At 42.2% G+C, this 23,464-nt stretch overlaps 3 protein-coding genes across 13 annotated transcripts in view; all 3 read right to left on the bottom strand.

Moving 5' to 3' along the window:
• LOC139554765 (histone-lysine N-methyltransferase ASH1L-like) overlaps positions 1-2,234 on the bottom strand; it is a 45,113-nt gene extending 42,879 nt beyond the window's left edge. For 3 of the 7 annotated variants that reach the window (XM_071367886.1, XM_071367887.1, XM_071367888.1), the window contains exon 1: positions 971-2,231. The gene's annotated coding sequence lies outside the window, so the exon portion shown is untranslated. Of the gene's footprint in view, positions 1-970 lie in introns of all 7 variants that reach the window. The other 4 variants (XM_071367884.1, XM_071367883.1, XM_071367890.1 and 1 more) reach the window with 4 other exon arrangements.
• Positions 2,235-4,891: 2,657 nt separating this feature from the next.
• Positions 4,892-12,585, bottom strand: LOC139554731 (E3 ubiquitin-protein ligase RNF115-like). The gene is made up of 9 exons (XM_071367808.1): positions 12,435-12,585; positions 11,106-11,164; positions 10,777-10,837; positions 10,441-10,676; positions 7,230-7,298; positions 7,030-7,102; positions 6,834-6,927; positions 6,422-6,537; positions 4,892-6,072 (listed from the first exon to the last, which is right to left on the bottom strand). The coding sequence occupies exons 1-9, from the start codon at positions 12,510-12,512 to the stop codon at positions 5,947-5,949; spliced, it is 912 nt and encodes a 303-aa protein (XP_071223909.1). The 5' UTR covers positions 12,513-12,585; the 3' UTR covers positions 4,892-5,946.
• Positions 12,586-14,365: 1,780 nt separating this feature from the next.
• LOC139554764 (secretory carrier-associated membrane protein 3-like) lies at positions 14,366-20,485 on the bottom strand. 5 transcript variants are annotated; one of them, XM_071367878.1, is made up of 9 exons: positions 19,589-20,485; positions 19,029-19,109; positions 18,574-18,699; positions 18,168-18,291; positions 17,799-17,927; positions 17,084-17,243; positions 16,861-16,962; positions 16,564-16,681; positions 14,366-15,347 (listed from the first exon to the last, which is right to left on the bottom strand). In XM_071367878.1, exons 1-9 carry the CDS (start codon positions 19,640-19,642, stop codon positions 15,195-15,197), a joined length of 1,047 nt encoding a protein of 348 aa, XP_071223979.1. In that variant the 5' UTR covers positions 19,643-20,485; the 3' UTR covers positions 14,366-15,194. The 5 variants fall into 5 exon arrangements, with proteins under 5 accessions (XP_071223979.1, XP_071223983.1, XP_071223980.1 ...); XM_071367882.1 differs by having other exon boundaries at positions 16,547-16,681; positions 19,589-20,179; XM_071367879.1 differs by having other exon boundaries at positions 18,168-18,288; positions 19,589-20,164.
• Positions 20,486-23,464: the final 2,979 nt, after the last annotated feature.

Below are 23,464 nucleotides of genomic sequence, written 5' to 3'. Positions count from 1 at the left end.
ATGTGAAAAAGTGTGCTTGCATAACATTGTGGACAGGTGCAAATAATAAAGTAGGACAATAGTCTGTAAATCTTTCAGATGATGCATTCACTCACCTCCGTAAGGAGTCCAAAAAGTGAGCAGCCTACATCCTTATCTCTTTACAGTATATCCACGTTTTGTACTATACTTCAGCACCACTAATAACAGACTCTCATTTCCCTAACTTAAAGGGAAAGTTCACCACTTTTCAATCTCATTTTCTTTATCTCCAGCACAATACCAGCGTCAACATATGTGCACATTTCAATATTTTGTAGAAAAAAAAATTCCACCCTGTGATGTAACATAAGCATATTTTTTGGGACCTTTTATATATTTTTTACCAGAGATCCGTGCTGTTTTGACATATGTAGACTGGCTTGGTGCTGGAGATTATGAATTGGAGGTTGAAAGGTGGCAGAAGTACCCTTTAACCTACTTGTAAAATATAGCCTTGCTACACATACTGTAACGGAGTTAAAATTATTAAGATTGTCCATTTTCAACATCGCTTGGCCATATCAACACATCCACATCGCAAATGGTCCTTGCTATCCGGGATCATTGAGACTTCCCTACCCCGTTGAAGTTGAAAATGGTTAGGGTTAGATACGGGTTATGGTTCGGGTGCGAACGTCCCAAGGATTCTGGATAACATTAATCCTTCGCAAATAGCCTAACACGGTTTCAAAACATATCCTTGTGACGATTTCTGTGAATTTGATTTACAAATACGTGCAATGTAAAAGGGCCGAACACCTCTTTACAATATCAAATCACCTCGTGCAAGAAGGTTTGATCGTTATGCGCTGTAACGATGGGTGTGGGGGATTGTGAGCCCAAGAGCTAGCCATCAAAATACATATTGCATAATAAAAATGACCATATGGATTGACAATATCAACATCTACAATAGTCGCTAAATCTTTCAGATGATGCATCCACTCACCTCCGTAGGAGTACAACAGTGTTCACATTATGTGGATCGAAATCCTCCCTTCGTGCGTATCAACATGGTCGCCACAGTATTTATGTTCCCAACTGCTGATTTGTCAAAAACGCAGATGACAGAAATGTCAAAATTATACCTCCATTCCGATTTTGGGAGATCAATTATGAATTCAGACATGTACCCATTTCAAACTCTTTTGCATCAACTGCGAACGTTTCGACTTGATAATAGTACTGCTGTTATAAGCAAAGTGGTCAGCTATAACTAAATAGCTAACAAGCTAATATTGTAGTTATATCTTAGCAGTGACCCCAACCGACGTCCTAACGCATGAGAATATTGCTTACAAGAGAAAAATAACCAAAAACAGAAAGTTATTAGACAGACGCCAAAAGACGATAAATTATTACATTGTTACCAATTCTATAATTATTTTTTTTGGAACGAGGTAACAAAATATTGCGCGTGCGGTAGTGACTTGATACAATGTATACATTCAAAGAGAACGATGTAAATTTTGTAACTAGCTATCATCGGTCGTCCAATAATAACCTATGTTACATTGTATCAATGGTGCTCACTAGCAAACCATCATCTGGGCTGCCTTGCTATGATAACTTGGATTTCTAGCGACGTGGCCGTACTTGTGGGAAATGTATCCATCTGACAGTGTTACATAATTTGATAGTCTCCGTTTTGTTTCATAAAGTTCACGAATAAGGAAATACAAACTAAACCAAATAACTGAATAACCTGTCATTTTCGATTAGCCACTCGTGCTAGCTTTGTAGCTAAAGCTAAACTATGACGGCTAACGATGCAATTACATTTAGCTAACAAGCTAGCAAGTCAGCTAGTTAAGCCATGCCTTAGAATAGTCTTCTATCGAAGGAGTAAAGACAAATCCAATAGCAAAGAGGCTAGCAATATTTAAGAAAGCAGATAGATTTAAATAAAATAGATGCAGCGCTGTGTACGTTATAAAAAAACACGAACTGTCAACAAAATGGCGGCTGCGTTGAATCAAGAGACCCGAAATGGATCTCCCTCTATTTCTTCCCCCTCGACGTTTTTTTTCCTCACACAGCAATTCGTATCTTTGATATCTCCAAACACGATGGGACTCTTCTCCAACACAACGTTAGCTGAGCCGAGACGTGTCGGAATGGGCCTCGGTCATTAATCGGGCCTCCATGTCTGCTAAGCCCGTATCGTTTATGTCAGTACAACACGGGCATTCTCAGTCACACATAGAGGGAGGGAAGGAGACGGGCAGCGGGGTGAGGGTCGTCACTAGTTAAGACAGACATAAAGTCATGAACCCCGCCAAAAATATACATTTCTACAATTTATCTTCTTAAAATCTGATTTTAAACCTAAGCCTAACCATACTGCTAGGCTTATGCCTAACCCTAAATGAAGACCAAAAAGCACATTTTTGTTTTCAAAGATTTTTACAATATAGCCAATTTACTTTGTGCCTGTGTTATCTAATGCGAACCTGGGAGGGAGGAGGCAGAGGTCGTATGGTAGGCTACTAGACACTTTCTCCAGGCGGTGTTACACAAAATGCCCCTATTATTATTTTATTTTTGTCTTTTGATTCTTAAAGTGAAATGAAGAACTGCTGCAACAACGGCGTAGCAATGCACTACATGAACTGGAATAAGAGATTCAACTTTCATGTTGTCTCTGTGTAATATAGCCAAACTGACCTATTATTATGCATAATTGACAACCTTGCACGAGAAAACGAAAGGCAGTGTTTGTGTGCGCTCTTGGATATGTTTATCCAAAATTAAGCGTCTAGACTCCCGTGGGACTCAAATTTAGAGGCGGGATGTAAATCTGTCTGTTTAGAATTATAATCCAGTTGCCTTTGTTAAAAATAGAAAGCGTTTAATTCAATTTTAATTTGTCAATTTAGTTCGATCATGCAAACTCTTGCATATCATTAGTCCTTGTCTTAAAATAAGCGGGACTGGGATATGGCCCTTATGGACCCTGGGCAAAAGTTGTGCAGTGTAGAGAATAGGGTGCCATTTGGGACATTATCTGGGACTAGGCGCTCAATGGGTAGAGTGAAGGACATGTGGTATTCAATGACACTGCTTTTCACTCCTGCTTTATGAATTTGACCATTTTTATTATCTTCAATCTTATCACCTCATTGCCAATCGGATGTATTCGTTAACAAACATATACAGTACCAGTCAAAAGTCTGGACACACCTACTCATTCAAGGGTTTTCTTTATTTTTACTATTTTCTACATTGTAGAATAATAGTGAAGACATCACAACTATGAAATAACACATGGAATCATGTAGTAACCAATAAAGTGTTAAACAATGCAAAATATATTTTAGATTCTTCAAAGTTGCCACCCTTTGCCTTGATGACAGCTTTGTACACTCTTGGCATTATCTCAACCAGCTTCACCGGGAATGCTTTTCCAACAGTCTTGAAGGAGTTCCCACATATGCTGAGCACTTGTTGGCTGCTTTTCCTTCACTCTGTGGGCCAACTCATCCCAAACCATCTCAATTGGGTTGAGGTCAGGTGATTGTGGAGGCCAGGTCATCTGATGCAGCACTCCATCACTCTCCTTCTTGGTCAAATAGCCCTTACACAACCTGGAGGTGTGTTGGGTCATTGTCCTGTTGATAAAACAAATGATAGTCCAACTAAGTGAAAACAAGATGGGATGGTGTATAGCTGCAGAATGGTGGTTAAGTGTGAATTGAATTCTAAATAAATCACAGTGTCACCAGCAAAGCAGCCCCACACATCACACCTCCTCCTCCATGCTTCACGGTGGGAACCACACATGCAGAGATCATCCATCCACCTACTCTGCGTCTCACAAAGACATGGCGGTAGGAACCAATCATTTCAAATTTGGACTCATCAGACCAAGGACAGATTTCCACCATTCTAATGTCCATTGCTTGTGTTTCTTGGCCCAAGCAAGTCTCTTCTTCTTATTGGTGTCCTTTAGTAGTGGTTTCTTTGCAGCAATTCGACCATGAAGGCCTGATTAACGCAGTTTCCTCTGAACAGTTGATGTTTAGATGTGTCTGTTACTTGAACTCTGTGAAGCATTTATTTGAGCTGCAATTTCTGAGGCTGGTAACTCTAATTAATTTATCCTCTGCAGCAGAGGTAACTCTGGGTCTTCCTTTCCTGTGGCGGTCCTCATGAGAGACTGTTTCATCATAGCGCTTGATGGTTTTTGTGACTGCACTTGAAGCTTTTGAAACTTTCAAAGTTGGACTGATGGACTGTCGTTTCTCTTTGCTTATTTGAACTGTTCTTGCCATAATATGGACTTGGTCTTTTACCAAATAGGGCTATCTTCTGTATACCACCCCTACCTTGTCACAACACAACTGATTGGCTCAAACACTTTAGAAGGAAAGAAGTTCCACAAATTAACAAGGCACGCCTGTTAATTGAAATGCATTCCAGGTGACTACCTCATGGAGCTGGTTGAGAGAATGCCAAGAGTGTGCAAAGCTGTCATCAAGTCAAAGGGTGGCTACTTTGAAGAATGTCAAATCTAAAATATATTTGGATTTGTTTAACACTTTTTGGTTACTACATAATTCCATATGTGTTATTTCATAGTTTTGATGTCTTCACTATTATTCTAAAATGTAGAAAAAAGTAAAAATAAAGAAAAACCCTTAAATTTGTAGGTGTCCAAACTTTTGACGGGTACTCTACATGTATATACACATATATCATATATACATACCAATACATATATAGGCCCATCATAATTTATCAAATACTAAAAACATATTTATTATTTTGCTGTGACTTGTACGTATTAAAAACAGAATGATTGAAAGAGGCAAAAGACTAATGCATTAGAAAAGTGCATAAAGTTAGAACATGAAGGAAGTGGATAGTGTAAAGAACACAGTATTAGGGTTTAATTGGGGCCATAAAGAGAGGTGGACATTATTAACAAATACTGCTATGTGAGATTAAGAGGAAGCGGGAGACGGGAAAATTTGAATTGCGTACTCCTCGCGTCTTCTCCTTGCATCCTCAAAACCCATTGGATGAGAAAGCCAGATGTCCCGCCCCTCTGACCTTCTCCTCCAATAGGTTTTGATAAGGAGGCGAGGACGTGAGGAGTATGCAATTGAGATTCTCAGTGTTTTCATTCCAATAACCCAGGGTTTCCCAAACTCGGCCCTGGGGACCTCAAGGGGTGCACATTTTGGTTTTTGCCCTCAAATAGTCAACTAATCATCCAGCTTTGATTATTTGAATCTGCAATAACCTCTCCTTCCTACGGAAGTGTGCACTCGTTCACTAGTCCCCACAAATGTAAAAGCATTGGATTGGTGTAGCATTCATGGACTGGAAGGAGTTTCCATATACCAGTCATTTCCTTTCAAATCCATGAAGTGAACAAGTGTACCCTTCAGGAGAAAGGAGAGATTATTGGGACGCAACCAAAGATGCCGGAGAGAACAGTGGGCAAATTATCTAACCCAGAGCTTCAACGCAAGAGAGTGAGTTCAGCTCACCTTTTAGGATTTCCCCCAATTTATTGAATTTCATCACATTTGTCACTTCCCTGTGGCTCAAGGATGTCAGTTCATGTGGTTTGAATACAAAATGAGAGCCAATCAGAACACTGCGGGAAATACCACTACGAAGGGACAAATCGAATCCATAACATTTTGTCAGAAAACAGTTGGAACCATTTACAGGTGAGGTGATACTGCAGGCATATTGGATCTTTTTAAAGTCAATCAAAGTTCCCTAGTAAATGCATTGTGAAGTGAATTTTTGAGGAGAGTTGAATTTTGACAATGAGGCACAGTTGAATTGAAATATGTCCCTTCAATAAACGCATGGTCAAAGACGAGGCATGAGGATAGAGATGAGCCTCGTTCAGGAGTAAAGGGAAGAAGAGATGCCAGACAGGTAGAAGAGAGGGAGGCCTAATCCTCAAATAGCCTGTCTCTCCTCCTGAGGGTCTGTCCTGATGGAGAGGGGCTCTGGGGGTTCTGGTGGGGGCTGGATGCTCTGGTCGACGCCGTCAAGACTTTTACGACACACAGGACAGGTATCGTGCTGTGGGAGAGATACACAAACGTGAGACGTGACAAAACATGCTTAACATTACAAGTTAAGTCTCAATACTTCTGAGCACTGTGGGACGGTTTAAGGCTAATCCTGGACTAACAAGTGCTTTCAATGGAGATTTTCCATTGATCTTGCATTTTAGTCCAGGATTAGGCTTAATCTGGGTCCAGGAAACCACCCCTTTGTGTGTGGCACACGGTTACCTCCAGAACAATATAACCAAATACCCTACCTCAAGACAGTATATGTGACCTCAGTGACACACTCACTAACCTTCCATGACAAATGAAATACAGTGGTGTTGTAAACCCCACCAGCCAACCCTTCCCCTGCTTACCAGTTCAAGCCATGGCACTATGCAGTCACTGTGGAAATAATGGAGGCAGGGCAGCTGTTTGACAGACTCTCCCATGGAGTACTCCTCCCTACATACTGGACACTCCAGTCTGCTATCTGAGAAAGAGGCATGGGGGGGTTCATTCATTGTGTACATTTTAGAATAAAGAGAGAGAACATTGACTAGTAGTGCCGGCACTACTAAAAGGCTTCTGAATGGGGTGCTTATCTGGGTAAAGACCACCTCACCTTTTCTTTTTCAGAATAAAACTAAATATTGTCACAATTTTGAGAATCTATTTTGCAGGTGGTATACTCTACACTACTACTGAGCAAGATCCACACCCTCCAGTCCCATAAATGCTGTGAGTGGTAGCCTATGGGTTTGGTGTTGCAGCTTGGTTGGAACACACCTGTCTGTTCTTGAGAGACGTTGACTGTGGGGAGGGATGAGATCATCTCCTTCTCTGCAGGAGGTGGTCCTGTGCCCTCAAACTGACCTAACAACTAGAGTGGAGGAAATTGAGAAATGAAGAAACAGAGATAGATTGTGACTCAGCGTGCTGCCATGATTAAAGCCTGGATTTTGCGCCTGGTTAGAGCACTGACCTCTGTGATAACTGCGTCTAGACCTCCCTGACCCCAGGCATAGTCCCCTGGATTTGAATGGAGCATGCCAGACCTGAGAGTGAGTGAGTGAGAGATAGACAGAGAGAGAGAGAGAGAGAGAGAGAGAGATGCTTAACATGCCTTGAAAGAGTCAAAGTAATGAAAATAATAATTATGAGATTAAAAATATACTTATTTACAGTGCAGCTGGTGCGATGCCTGGATTTCCATTGTTGGCAAACAGACCAGCCAAAAACTGCTGCACAATACTAAAGAAATAAACAGAGAGATTCAATCTATTTTGCACATACAGTGCCTTAAGAAAGTATTAACACCCCTTGACTTTTTCCACATTTTGTGTTACAACCTGAATTTAAAATGGATTAAATTGAGATTGTGTCACTGGCCTACACACAATACCCCATAATGTCAAAGAATTATGTTTTTAGAAATTGTTACAAATTAATTAAAAATGAAAAGCTGAAATGTCTTGAGTCAATAAGTATTCAACCCCTTTGTTATGGCATGCATAAATAAGTTCAGGAGTAAAAATGTGCTTAACAAGTCACATAAGTTACATGGATTCACTCTGTGTGCAATAATAGTTTGACATGATTTTTGAATGACTACCTCATCTCTGTACAAATCTAACACATCACTGAGTACCACTCTTCATATTTTCGATATTGGTGGTGCCTGCATCACGTTATCAGCAAGGACTAGGACGTTTAAAAAAATAAAAATAGAGCTAAGCAGAAGCAAATTCCTAGAGGAAAACCTGGTTCAGACAATGGGAGACAAATTCACCTTTCAGCAGGACAATAACCTAAAACACAAGGTCAAATATACACTGGAGTTGCTTACCAAGACGACATTTAATGTTCCTGAGTGGCCTAGTTGTCGTTTTGATTCAAATCGGCTTGAAAATGTATGGTAAGACTTGAAAATGGCTGTCTAGCAATGATCCACAACCAACTTGACAGAGCTTGAAGAATTTTTAAAAGAATAATGTGTAAATATTGTACAATCCAGGTGTGGAAAGCTCTTAGAGACTTACCCAGAAAGACTCACAGCTGTAATCGCTGCCAAAGGTGATTCTAACATGTATTGGCAGGGGTGTGAATACCTATATAAATGAGATACAGTATTTCTGTATTTCATTACAATTGCAAACATTTCTAAAAACATGTTTTCACTGATGGGTTTTGTGTTTAGATGGGTGAGAAAAAAATCTATATTTAATCCGTTTTGAATTCAGGCTGTAACATAACAAAATGGGGAATAAATCATGGGGTATGAATACATTCTGAAGGCCCTGTAGAAAGAGAATACCTACTTGATTGTAATAACAATATAATATAATGTAATAGAATTATGTAGTTACAGTGTAATAACATAATACCTTTTAGGACCAAATAGTTGAATAGTGTTTGAAATACACTGCTCAAAAAAATAAAGGGAACACTTAAACAACACAATGTAACTCCAAGTCAATCACACTTCTGTGAAATCAAACTGTCCACTTAGGAAGCAACACTGATTGACAATACATTTCACATGCTGTTGTGCAAATGGAATAGACAACAGGTGGAAATTATAGGCAATTAGCAAGACACCCCCAATAAAGGAGTGGTTCTGCAGGTGGTGACCACAGACCACTTCTCAGTTCCTATGCTTCCTGGCTGATGTTTTGCTTACTTTTTAATGCTGGCGGTGCTTTCACTCTAGTGGTAGCATGAGACGGAGTCTACAACCCACACAAGTGGCTCAGGTAGTGCAGCTCATCCAGGATGGCACATCAATGCGAGCTGTTGCAAGAAGGTTTGCTGTGTCTGTCAGCGTAGTGTCCAGAGCATGGAGGCGCTACCAGGAGACAGGCCAGTACATCAGGAGACGTGGAGGAGGCCGTAGGAGGGCAACAACCCAGCAGCAGGACCGCTACCTCCGCCTTTGTGCAAGGAGGAGCAGGAGGAGCACTGCCAGAACCCTGCAAAATGACCTCCAGCAGGCCACAAATGTGCATGTGTCTGCTCAAACGGTCAGAAACAGACTCCATGAGGGTGGTATGAGGGCCCGACGTCCACAGGTGGGGGGTTGTGCTTACAGCCCAACACCGTGCAGGACGTTTGGCATTTGCCAGAGAACACCAAGATTGGCAAATTCGCCACTGGCGCCCTGTGCTCTTCACAGATGAAAGCAGGTTCACACTGAGCACATGTGACAGAGTCTGGAGACGCTGTGGAGAACGTTTTGCTGCCTGCAACATCCTCCAGCATGACCGGTTTGGCGGTGGGTCAGTCATGGTGTGGGGTGGCATTTCTTTGGGGGCCGCACAGCCCTCCATGTGCTCGCCAGAGGTAGCCTGACTGCCATTAGGTACCGAGATGAGATCCTCAGACCCCTTGTGAGACCATATGCTGGTGCGGTTGGCCCTGGGTTCCTCCTAATGCAAGACAATGCTAGACCTCATGTGGCTGGAGTGTGTCAGCAGTTCCTGCAAGAGGAAGGCATTGATGCTATGGACTGGCCCGCCCGTTCCCCAGACCTGAATCCAATTGAGCACATCTGGGACATCATGTCTCGCTCCATCCACCAACGCCACGTTGCACCACAGACTGTCCAGGAGTTGGCGGATGCTTTAGTCCAGGTCTGGGAGGAGATCCCTCAGGAGACCATCCGCCACCTCATCAGGAGCATGCCCAGGCGTTGTAGGGAGGTCATACAGGCACGTGGAGGCCACACACACTACTGAGCCTCATTTTGACTTGTTTTAAGGACATTACATCAAAGTTGGATCAGCCTGTAGTGTGGTTTTCCACTTTAATTTTGAGTGTGACTCCAAATCCAGACCATGGGTTGATAAATTTGATTTCCATTGATAATTTTTGTGTGATTTTGTTGTCAGCACATTCAACTATGTAAAGAAAAAAGTATTTAATAAGAATATTTCATTCATTCAGATCTAGGATGTGTTATTTTAGTGTTCCCTTTTTTTTTTGAGCAGTGTATATTGTTGTTAATATGTGAAATGATATTCTGTGATAAACTGAAGGGAAATATTTAATTTTGGACCACTTTGATTATATAACACCATTAGTCTAATCATGTTATATGATGTTATTATACAACAGTACAATGTCTCAATATCAATACAGGCTCTTGAGTCGAGTGAGAATAGCTTCCTAAAAACTGACATGGAGAGCTAGATAACATTGCAAAATCAGTGGTCGTTGCCACTAAGGTGGCTTGACGTCCAACTGAAATAAAAGCCATCAGCTATACCTGCCTGGACCTTTTGGCATGGGGCAAAACCATGAAAGGTAGCTAATAGAGAGTGAGTGGATAAAGGTAATAATGTTACACCGTAGACAGATCAAGATCAGTGATAAGTAATTGGTCATCTCCACTAACCCCTCCACTGCTGGCGTGTGGGACTGTCGCCTCCCCTGGCTAGGCGGACGAGAGGGGCGTTCCGCTTCAGGCACTAAAGGATCTGTGCCTCCCATAGAGGCCACAGGCACTTCAGAAGGGCCCTCTACGTCTTCCTCCACTGTGGCAGCCTGTAGATGGCTTTGGTCAGACTCAGACTCAGAGGTGGAGGGATCCAAGAGAAGAGCAGAGCGTTCCATAAACAGCAGCTGCCACAGCTTGGAGAAGGGAGAGCAGACCAGTACATTCAGATTAAAGTTTAAGACAGGGGAAAAGGATAGAGAAAGACAAAGAGAACTTGGGATGACATTCAGGTACCTCTGAAAAGAGTGTGCCTGCATCATCATTGGCCTCTGCAGTGCTGCTGTTCTCCAAGAGACTGAAAGACAATGACAAAGTTATTTCAATTATTGTAAATTAATACATTAAGAGAAATGCAAATACAATATTTTTTTAAGTAAAACTATTTTCATTGAATTAGTCTAATGTACAGTATATTATTATATCAGATATATCAGAAACTGAAATTGCACATAATACTGTACCTAAAATAGTATGATATTGCAAGTCCAGTATAGGCCCCTATACTATAGGCCCCTATATGCAGAACAGCACGCAAACAAACAGCACAGATTTGAACACTTTACCTGGAGTCTTCTGTCACCTCCTCAATGAAATCGGACTCACACCTGGGGCATGTGAATTCCTTGAGAAAAAAATGCAATTTCTATTTGCCCTATATACATAGACTTGGAATCACTGGCCACTTTAACAATGGAACACTAGTCACTTTAATAATGTTCAAATAATGTGTACTGCTTTACTCATCTCATGTTTATGTACTGTTTTCTATTCTACTGTATTTTAGTCAATGCCACTTCGACATTGCTCAATCTAATATTTATTTATTAATGAATTACATTCTTTTACTTTTAGATTTGTGTGTATTGTTGTGAAGAATTTTTAGATACTACTGCACTGTTGGAGCTAGCAACACAAGCTCGCTACACCTGCAATAACATCTGCTAAATATGTGTACGTGACCAATAACATTTGATTTCATATTTTATTTATTTAAAATCATGATGACATAACACAGGGGTGCAACTTTGGTTTTAGAAGTGGGGAGGGCATAATAATTATTATACATTTTTTATCCAGTCGCTCAGGGGCGTCCGCATTGTACTAAAACACACCGTTGTCACGTTTTGTATCACATTCCAATAATAAAACTGGGTGGGACAAAAATGCAATTTCAGAATGTGGGGGGGACATGTCCCCATCGCCAGTGAAAGTTGCGCCCCTTACATAACATGAAAATACAAAAGGAACACACTTGACGGTATCAAGTCCACTACGTCAAGATGCGCGTTCATGTCAATGTTAAAAAAATAATAATGTGTCACCTGCTCGACAAACGCGCTGGTGCGGCTGGTGGTGTACCGACAAGAGACACCCTGCCTGCCACAGCACCATCCCCTTCCATGTAAATGTCGCGTTCACATGCCAGCCGGAACTAGGAAACTCAGAAATAGCCGACTTGCTAACTGTTTGTAGTAGCCTACACGAGCCGAGTTCAACCAGTTGGCGACTCGAAAGTTTCCGAGTTTCCTAGTTCCGACTATCACTTGAACGTGGCAATAATGTTTTTCACATGCAGTTGACACTTGCGACTACTAGCTGGTGACACAGTAGTGCTTCTAAATATGGCAACGAAGCAAACCCAAAACTTGGATCACAAGATTTCTTCGCAACAACCAATCTATCTAACGGCGCGCACTCCATTCAACAACACTTATAACGTTGTATTTTAGTAATGACAATATTCTATTCTATCAATCACATTCAGTTTCAGATAAAAATGTTTATTTTCTTAGAATGTATTTCGGGAGGCGTTGCTAGCTAATATTGATACAGAAACGTCGGTCCAGAACCGGACGGGAAAGGAAGGAAGAAAATCACTTCTGTCAACTCACCGGGAGTTTAGGGTCGATTTCACCTTTACAACAGTGACAGAAAAAACGGTTTTGTGGTGCCGCCGCAGCCTCCGCCATCTTCACGGCAGCATACAGTCACTGACGTCTGTATGGTAGCTCAAGCCGACGGAAGACGTAGGGGCATTTGTCAGAAGGGTCATGTCAGTCCAGTCCATAGGATAGTTTTACATATTTTTTTTTACTATAGGCTACCATTGGTTCAAGATATTTTCCCGATTTTAAATTAACATTTGCTAGTGAACATAGTGTTCTGACTGCTCCAATCTTATTTCCCTGAGGTGATTCATATCAAATGTATACTGCTCAAATTTCAACCAAGTGTTGCTATTTGAGATTATTGCAGCTATCTTCTAACCAATGTTGCAATAGCCTAGGTTATACATAGGGCTAGGGGTCCCGTCAACATTTACAACAAAACATTGTGCCAATAAACATGACATGTAAACTGCTCTAATACAGAACCGATTTCACTTGTTGCATCAATGACCACAAGACTGATTCTTGAAAGAAATAGCTGAAGCAAAATCTGCAATTGTAGGCTACATGACAGGCCAACCAATGAGACTATCCAAAACAACAGAATATACTGGTAAAATAAAAACAGTTTTTAACGGTCACAGTTGAAGTTTAGTAGTCGTGGACTAAAAAAAAGATTTCAATGGAGATTGTAAATTGAGCATGCTTTTTAGTCCAGGATTTGGTGTCAGGTAAACTGGCCCTTTAAAGTACTCTGAACAAAAATAAACGCAACATGCAACAATTTCAAAGATTTGACTGAGTTACAGTTCATAAGGAAATCAGTTAATTAAAATAAATAAATTAGGCCCTAATCTATGGAATTCACATGACTGGGAATACAGATATGTATACCTTTTTGCCTCATGCAGCAAGACATCTTCGAATAGAGTTCATCAGGCTGTTTGTGGCCTGTGGAATTTTGTCCCACTCCTCTTCAATGGCTGTCCGAAGTTGCTGGATATTGGCGGGAACTGGAATATGTTGTAGTACACGTTGATCCAGAGCATCCCAAACATGCTCAATGGGTGACATGTCTGGTGATTATGCAGCCCATGGAAGAAATGTTACATTTTCGGCTTCTAGGAATTGTGTACAGATTCTTGGTACATGAGGTGATGGTCGGCGGATGAATGGCAGGACAATGGGTCTCAGGATCTCATCACGGTATCTCTGTGCATTCAAATTGCCATTGATAAAATGCAATTTTGTGTTCGTTGTCCGTAGCTTATGACTGCCGATACCATGACCCCACAGGGCACTCTGTTCACAACGTTGACATCAGTAAATCACTCGCCCAAACGATGCCATACACGCACGCTGTCTGCCATCTGTCCGGTACAGTTGAAACCAGGATTAATCCGTGAAGAGCACACTTCTCCAGCATGCCAGTGGCTATCGAAGGTCAGCATTTGCCCACTTAAGTTGGTTACTACGTGGAACTGCAGTTAAGTCAAGACCCTGATGAGGAAGACGAGCACACAGATGAGCTTCCATGAGACTGTTTCTGACAGTTTGTGCAGAAATTCTTTGGCTGTGCAAACCCAGTTTCATCAGCTGTCCAGGTGGCTGGTCACAGTCCAAGAAGAAGCCAAATGTGGAGGTCCTGGTCTGCGGTTGTTGGATATTCCTGCAGTCAGCATGCCAATTGCACACTCCTTCAAAACTTGAGACATATGTGGCATTGTGTTACGTGACAAAACTGCACATTTTAGAGTGGCCTTTTTTCCCCAGCACAAGGAGCACCTATGTAATGATCATGCTGTGTAATAAGCTTCTTGATATGCCACACCTGTCAGGTGGATGGATTATCTTGGCAAAGGAGAAATGCTCACTAACAGGAATGTAAACAAATGTGCACAACATTTTAGAGAAATAAGCTTTTTGTGCGAATGGAACATATCTGGAATCTTTTATTTCAGCTCAAGAAACATGGGACCAACACTTTACATGTTGCGTTTATATTTTTGTTCAGTATATTAAACACAAGTTACAGAAATAACAGAAATGATGACTAAAAGGATGCATCATTGATGTAGTTTCCCAGGAGTCTGTAGGGAAGACTAAAGTACATCTTTATCAGTCCATTGAAGAGGTTTTCAGAAACGCTACATTATATACACAACACTGAATAACACGCTCTGCCCATATTAGTCTTAGACGTAATAGGCCTACACATACACTATTAGGTTAGGCTACTGACATGACTAATGACACTGTATTGGTGAAGTGACCAAAGGGAAGTAGAAAATATTGAGCGTATCAACTGATTTTTATTCAAACCAAGAAAGAACAATGGCAACCATGACAACCAAATACAGCATCAACATAACATAATAATAGCAATAATATTACAACCCAAAACAACGTGTTTTTCTCATTTACAGTTGTGATTTTGGCAAAGATAGTGTGTGTAAATAGGTAGGCATTCTCATTTGGGATATCAAGACAATTGACTTTTTAGAGCTCACTTTAGCAACCATAATAGCATTGGCCACAGATAATTGAACCGTTCGGCTGTTAATTAAGTGTTGAATATGGAGCATCACTTCTGTGCATCCATCACAAACTCAAGTCCCACCCCTTTCACCTACTTTGATGTAACAATTTATCAAAACACCTGAGTCTTGCCTACTTCTTTTGTACTGTACACCCTCATACATACTGTACCTACCCCTCTCTCGCTCTCTACCAGCTCCCTTGCCCTACTTGCTTGCCTTCCCTCTATCGAGCCGCACCAGTAAAGGCCCCCTGAGCTGCAGAAGCAGTGGCGCTGGCAGCTGCCTGGCGTACAGCCTGATTGGACATCACTCCAGTGGCAAACTCAGCCTGAGCCTTCACGAAGCTGGCACCGGTCTGCCTGTACAGAGAGTGGACCTGGAGGGGAGAGGAAGACAGGCTTTAATACATGATACATATGGGCAATTCCACAGTAACAGAGTGACACAGACTCAGTTTTCACTTTAATATGTATGTCAAACTAAAGACAATGATTGCAAAGTTAAACAAACCATACTATGAACAAGGACTACTTGTAACAATTTCCACTAAACATTTTACAAGAACAGTGCAGATGCAAAGTTTGGTAACAGAATGACAGCACAAACTGTTATATTGTTACCAAACTTTGCATCTACACTGTGTTTTATTCAGTGGAAATTGTTAAAAGTAGTCCTAGTGCATAGAGTTCCATGGTTTGTTTAACTTTGCAATCATTGGTTTTTGTTTGACATTCCTTTTTAGAGTGAAGAATCTTAGTCTCAGTATCACTGTTGCCGTGGAATTGCCCATACCTCAACACCATACTCGCCATCAATCTGAAAACAATACTGTAAATAATACTCTGAAAATTCAAAACAATTACTCTAAGTTCTGTGGACGATTCTAAATGTTTATTGACATACTGGGTCAAGATGAAAAAAAATGTGAGAAGCTAGATGTATATGCTGTAGCCTTTTTACCCTCATCCTATTCCTTCCTCCCCCATGTTGTACCTAATTCCAAACCATTGTCTACCTACTGTAATTACTCCACACTGTCCTGATTTGCCCTAGCATACAATACCCTTTTTTTTTATCCCCTTTTCTCCCCAATTTTCGTGGTATCCAATCGCTAGTAATTACTATCTTGTCTCATCGCTACAACTCCCGTACGGGCTCGGGAGAGACGAAGGTCGAAAGCCATGCGTCCTCCGAAGCACAACCCAACCAAGCCGCACTGCTTCTTAACACAGCACGCCTCCAACCCGGAAGCCAGCCGCACCAATGTATCGGAGGAAACACCGTGCACCTGGCCCCCTTGGTTAGCGCGCACTGCGCCCGGCCCGCCACAGGAGTCGCTGGAACAAGGATATCCCTACCGGCCAAACCCTCCCTAACCCGGACGACGCTAGGCCAATTGTGCGTCGCCCCACGGACCTCCCGGTCGCGGCCGGCTGCGACAGAGCCTGGGCGCGAACCCAGAGACTCTGGTGGCGCAGCTAGTACTGCGATGCAGTGCCCTAGACCACTGCGCCACCCGGGAGGCCCCCATACAATACCCTTAAGCCTGGTTAAAACTGGCTAAATTCCCCTCGCCTTCATTTCAGGTTTACCCGCTTGAGCAAGACGACCCCCATGGCAGCCTGGGCAGTGAATAGGATGGCATTGAGCATCATGATCACACCAACAGGCACGCTAGTCTTCAGAGCAGCCAGACTCACAATCCAGCCACTGAGTGGAACAGAGACAGGGAGGGAAGGAGAGAGAGACAGTCACAAAGAAAGAAGACAAATAGAGACAGGGGGAGTGTGAAGGATAGGTGTATGAGGAATGTACTGTATAGGAGATGTAATACAGTAAAGGTAAAGATATAGTAATTGTAACATGGTTGGCTTGTTTGTGGCACATACCTGAAACCCCAACCAGGAATGCCAATGGTCATGATGACGTAGAAGATCACTTGGACGAAAAAAATGAAGAAGAAGGCGAAGAAGTTGAAGGAGCTGTCACTCCTGAAAGAAAAAAAATGCATTCATACGTTCACTATAACCTGATATAAAGAAGGAACCTAAATATATCATGTCCGTTTTGTAATGACAAGCCCCTAAATTGGAAATGTGCAATAGTACGCACCTGAAGGCTTTGTACACAGGCCTGTACCAACAGACAAAGGAGCAGGGGGTGAAGAGGAGGACCCAGAGGATGGCCAGGCCCAGCCCAACACCACCAGAAGTGTCCACACAGAACAGACTCAGGCAGGACATTAAGTTAAACACCAGTGTGCAGGCTGTGACTAGGAGAGGGGGAGAGAATGAAGACAAAAGGAAGAGTGTAGGATGGGTGAAGTGAGGAGGGAGAGCAAGGGAGTGAGAGAGGGGAGTGAATGAGAGCATGAAACGTGATGGGGAGAAAGGAAGTGAAGAGTAGATGAAGGGGGAAAGGATGAGAAAAGGGGGTAAAGAAATGAGATAAGGTAGGTGACAGAAATGCAGACCAGAGATGGAGGGATGGATAGGTAGGTAGGCAAAATAAGAAGAGAAAGGTAGGGAGGTCAGAACTGTAGTTTGGATACTAGAGCACTTTAAAGTTGCATTGGAAGGGAAAGGGATAAAGAGATAGTTACATTGAACGCACACAGGTACACCTTGTGATTAATGTATCACTTCCAAATTGGTGTAAATTAATTTGAGAAATCTCTACTGTCATTAAGTATTAGGTAACATTCTTAAAGTGCTTAACATTTTCATAAAACATTTAATCTAAGCATTATTCTAATCATCATTCTTTCATGGAAGTGTTACAGATGACTTCACCAGACAGACAGCCAGGCACAGACAGGGAAACTTACACATCCAGTAGTAATACATGATGGAGACAGTGCGTTGGAAGCTCTGGCTGATCTCCATGTTGATGTCTTGGTAGAAGCAGGGTCCCACAGGGCAGAAAGAGGGCAGGGGAGGCCAGTTATTCTGACGAGCTGACAGAGAGATGGGGGAAGAGAGAGTGTTACTTCAAATGATTCAGCAATGGGAGCAATCTTTGTTTCCCAATGTTACATGTGCAGTTAGGAACCAGTATACGGTAATCCAATCCTTCCTTTATTAACACCCTCCCCCCACCCCTCAATCATTTCATATCAGACTCATGTATCCACTTTTTTTCTCTCAAACCAATCTCTATCATCATCATCATTACGACCACCATCTCCCTCTCTTACTGGCTCCAGGGCCGAGGGCGTGTGAGTCCAGCTCCCTCTCCCTCCTCTCCAGCTCGCGGGCTTTCTTCTCAAGCTCTTCCTGCTTCCTCAGGAGCTCTGCTGTGGTGGCATTGACCGCGGTCTGCTAAAGAAACAGAGAGAAGGAAAACGTCAGGCTTTAATGCAGAGCTGAATATAGCTCCATGTACCTTAGTAGAAATACAGAAGTTGAACTTGATTTCGTAGAAATTAGTCTGATAAGTTCAGGTGCTCCATGTCAAGCTAGTAAATAAACATCAGGAAATGTAATTATCATACAGAAATATGAGTTGCTTGTCTATGAGTATTATTTCTAGCTGTATGAAGTTAATTCTACAACCTGCACAGGTGACTCCTGATAATTGTCTAATACATATGGAACAAGTACCTGGGGGGTGAAGGAGGTGCCATAGTTGCGGGGCTCTGTGGGTGTAGTCCTGCTGGGTGGGGTTGTTGCAGGAACAACAGGTTGGGGGGCGGATGGTGCAGTTGCTGCATAGGCTGGTGGTGGGGGCTAGAGAGTGGATTACGACAAGAAATCAACCTATATAATTACCAATAACGTTTATAATGACCACAAGCAAAGAGTGGCTATAGAGCATATGTCCAAACAACTCTGTATGGGAGTGGAGCATCGTGGCATGTAACCATGTCCAATTGCTTGGAATGTAGTGGCATTCCTGCTACTCTGCCGAAGCACATCTATGAGGAAAGATGCCATACAGCTAGCATATATACTCCTGTATGCATTATTACCATACTGCATTACTATTACTGCATATACTGAATCTCCAAAGCATTCATATTCTGACACAAACACGTAGCTAACTACACATCTCTTACCCCATTTTTATTGTCAAATGGGTTGTAAAGATCCAGTGTGGCATACTCAGTGTTGCTGCTGTGTTGAGTCACTGCAGGGTCCTGACACACAGACAAGATAAACATCACTGACAGAACATCATAAAATAAATGTCAGAGATCCTATTACTATTCATATATTAATATTTAATTATAATTTCTAATTATATAGGTGACGTCCTAAATGGCCCTATATGGTGCACTACATTGAACCGTAGAATCAAAATAGTGCTCTACTCGGGAATAGGGGCCCGTTTGGGACGTTACCTTGACCACGTAAGTATCAATATGTTCTATTTCATTCAATGAGCCCTTTGTACACAAACACATTTTCAGCTACTAGATATATCATTAGAATAGCCTGGGTTAGAGCATGGAGAAAACAGCAACATCACATGTAATGAGTAACAGCACGTCTGCCATTACGTTACAGTGCAACAGGCGAAACATGCATTTTTTCACCAACATTGTAACGTTAGCTAAAAAAATGAATACAATAACAGTAGCTAAGTAAAGTATTTTACGATCGCATATCATATCACCTGGAAAGGGTTGTGGTCGTCGACTGGTTCCGGAAAATGTGTGTATTTTGACATTTTTTTTCACAGCAATTCTGTATGTCCTGCTTAGTTCAAATAGAAAACCTTTCTACTGACACAACAGTTTGCCAACAACCTGTTTCCCGTTATTTCGGAGGCTGTCTAGCTAACGTTAGCTATATTCTGCTGACTTGGTTCGCTACTAGTAGCAAGCTACAGTAGCTTCCTAGCAAAAAAGAATAAAAAAATGTTAGATGTTATGTCTGTATCGAGGTTGTCATTGTCTAGCTAGCCAGTTGTTTATAGATTTCAGTTATAGATTTATCGCCAAATATAACACACATGCAACCAGCTAGCAAGCTAATAACGACATAGATAACGGTAGCCAGGATATTTATCTGTTATCGACCGAAGACGTTGCCGCAATCTGTCAAGATATTGGCGAAAATGTATATCTATTGATTTAATTGACTTGTCTAGCTATATCCTTATATTTTATTTAACGCCGTTTCTCCTTCAGTCATATTTTGCTGGAAGATTCCGTTTGTTATTGCCTGCAATAACAATAAAACATGTTTTTGGCCGCTGCACAAACAAATGTGATCCAGGAAGTAATGTCATGTGACTGCGGATACAGAAGAAGCACGTGCGTAGTTGGGCAATCACCCTCGACTACTGCGTCTTTTTTTATTTACCAATTCATTTTATGATATCCATGCCACTTAATAATCACAAAACCGTTGATTTCCCCCGCTTTTAATTATGCTCAATGTGGTAGCCACACATGGGGGTAGCGTAGCAATGAACAGGTACGCGCGCTCCTCTGATACTGCCCCTCGGCCATCCTTTCCTCCCCTCTGTATTCCACGCAACTACTCTATTTATTATATAGTTTGAATCATGATAGTGGAAAGAGGAAAATATGGCAGAGGTGAAAAAAGATAAGAGGTACATTTCCATCCAGGAGAAATTAAGAAAAATGTCTACCACACGGTGTCACTGTCGCTCCTTAAATTAATAGGCCAGTTCTTGCAGTTCTTTCTAGGGAGTTTTTCCTAGCCACCGTGCATTGCTTGCTGTTTGGCGTTTTAGGCTGGGTTACTGTACAGTACTTGGAGATATCATCTGATGTAAGAAGGGCTTTATAAATACATTTGATTTTGATGATTTGCCTTAGCCCTGGGGCAAAAGAAAACCACTGTGGGTTCACTCAGAATTGAGCTGGAGCTACCCGGAGCCGGGTTCCTGCACCTTGGGTCAAAGAAAGAGGAGTAGGATAAAATTACTAACCCTAATCCTATAGTTGAAATCAGTGCTTGATTACAAAAAAAGGTGAAATAAGTGCCTGTACTCATGTTGGGTGCCGGTGTGGTGATATTACTTGCGACCCTAGAACAAGATGTTATAAGTGTAGATTGCAAAGACGCTCTGTAAAAAACAAATTGAAAGCCAATTTATGCGATCTGGAGGCTCCATATGGGGTTTGCCGCTATTGTGGATCCTCTGGAGGCTTGCAGAGGCCAAATCGAGCTCCGCAACGCATCGCCTTGCGCCTCCCAAGTGTTGTAATAATGTGGAGGGCTCCGCATTGACATGATTGGTTGACTGTAGGTGGGTGCGGGAGGTCCTGTATAAACAAAGTCACTTCCCTGACAACTTCCTTCATAACAGCTGTGCTCTGCTAAGTGCAAGAAGTATGAATGATCAGACTTCTGTGAAGGCCGCATCACAGTAAATGCTGTATAGCCACTGCAGATGCTGGATTGACCATGCAGAGCCTTTTATGCTTGATCTGGCAATGCGATCCGGAGGTTCCGTATGGAGGGTGTGACTCAATTGCAGAGCCTCGTCTTGCAGATGCCAAATCAAGCTCTGTATGGTGATGCCTTGCTCCTCCCAAATTTTGTAAAACACGCTGCATGATCAATCTGAGGTCTGCATTGACCGTGCAGCATTTATAGTGATACGGCCTCTGCAGAATTCAGGGCATTCATACTTCTTGCACTTCGCACAGTAGCACAGGACTGTTGTCAAGGTAGCAACATTTGTGTTTATATAGGCTATACAGAGCCCTCTGCATTGTTACAACATTTGGGAGACATCCAGCCAAAGGACATCCAGCCAATTTGAAACAACTTTGGGAAGCTTTGGAGTCAACATGGGACAGCATCCCCATGGAACGCTTTCGACACCTTGTATAGTCCATGCAGCTTAATATTAGTAAGGTGTTCCTAATGTTTGGTATACTCAGTATATTTGGAAGTTTATTGCAGGAATTTGATCTATGACCTAATAAGATATCTTTGAGTAGCAGCCAGCCAGGGACACGAGTCCCACTTCTTAATATAACACTTTCTGCCTGAGGGGGGCATTGTTTACCTGGTGTCATTGAATTATCTAGTAACCAGAGTCACAGATTATCCGTTATATTGACCAGACACTCAAGTGGCCGCTGTAACAATGAAGATAAATGTAATCAAAAATGGAAGGCAGTCGGGAGGAGGCAAGATCAGGTTGGACCATTCTAGCCAATGGGAGATAAGCAGATACGGGTGTTAACAGGCACAACTCCGATATAAAGTGTTTTTTCTCAAGGGAGTGAACGGTATTTATAATCAGGGTTATATGGACAAAATCGAATCTCTCTGAAATGAAAATGGATGGCCCTCCCTTCAGCAAAATATATTTGACCTAAACCCTCCCTGAACACTTTAAAAAAAGTGACTCTCCCCTATACCCAAAATAATAATTAAAACTAAGTGGATAGCAGAGAACATGTCTACATGTCTACGTTTACTATCACTTCTTGGACAGACTAGAGCCTTAGATATGCAGGATTAGAAACTGTTCTTCATCTTGTAAGCACTACATGGCAACGCGGTATGGCAATGCCGCAATTTTGCTAGCACACATGGCTGCGGGCCAGAAGCTTGTGAGTGCACAGACCACCTGGACCAAAGTATGTGAGCGGAGTTTGTAGCAGAGTGAGGAGCTGAGCTTGGCCAATTTGACTGAAGCATGGAGCGAGATTCCCAAAGGCTGGAGCTTCGGCCTTCTCGCCCGCTCCAATTTCAGTCCTATTGGTCTCACTTTAGGAGCTCAGGGCATGCCCTCCCCAGCATGCATTTGTAGTCTACTTGTGTGCTGCTAATAGCTCCATGCTTTAGCTACTGTCATGGAGTTTGCTAAATATTTTCATAAAGAAACTGATAAAACACACAGGTGCTAAATCAAGTTGACTTACAAAGATGAGGACCAAGAGCAGGAGAGGGAGTGCAGTGATGTAATGTCCACTGTTATGTGTAAGGCTTGGATGCCACCTGCTGGTATGGTACTAAACTGTTAGGTTATAGACCGGATGGCGTTGTTCTACGCACAGGATATGGCAGTTGTTACACACTGGCTACATAAAAAATCCACAACTAAAGAATCAATGTGAAATCTGAAAATACACTTATCCCAAAAGTATGATAGTGTACTTACCTCGTGCACATGCTAAAAGTAAGGAACGAGGTGGGTAGATGACTAAAGGTGTCATCGTAGCGAAGTGTTTATAAACAACAAATCAGATCTCTTAAACTTTTCGTTCATTTTTGTTCTATTATCTTTAAAATAGGCCATAATTGATTTTTGCCCAATAGGCCTGCCACATTCCCACGTTCAAGGAGCTTTCCGTTTTGATTGGGTTATTTTGGATTACTGCCCAGCCTGGCAAGAGTGGCCAAATGCATGTTTAGCATCCTCAGAGGCTCTGCAAGTGTGGAGAGGATATTCTCCACTGCTGGCCTGCTCTTCAGGCCATCCCCAGCTAGCACAGTTGATCTGGGCCGATTCCGGCTGAGAGTCAGACTCGGCTGACATCATGTAGCCCGAGTCTGG

Source organism: Salvelinus alpinus, chromosome 26, assembly GCF_045679555.1.
Source record: "Salvelinus alpinus chromosome 26, SLU_Salpinus.1, whole genome shotgun sequence".
Classification (NCBI taxonomy): domain Eukaryota; kingdom Metazoa; phylum Chordata; class Actinopteri; order Salmoniformes; family Salmonidae; genus Salvelinus; species Salvelinus alpinus.
The sequence above is the reverse complement of the archived record's forward strand: the minus strand, read 5'-3'. Positions and strand labels throughout refer to the sequence as shown.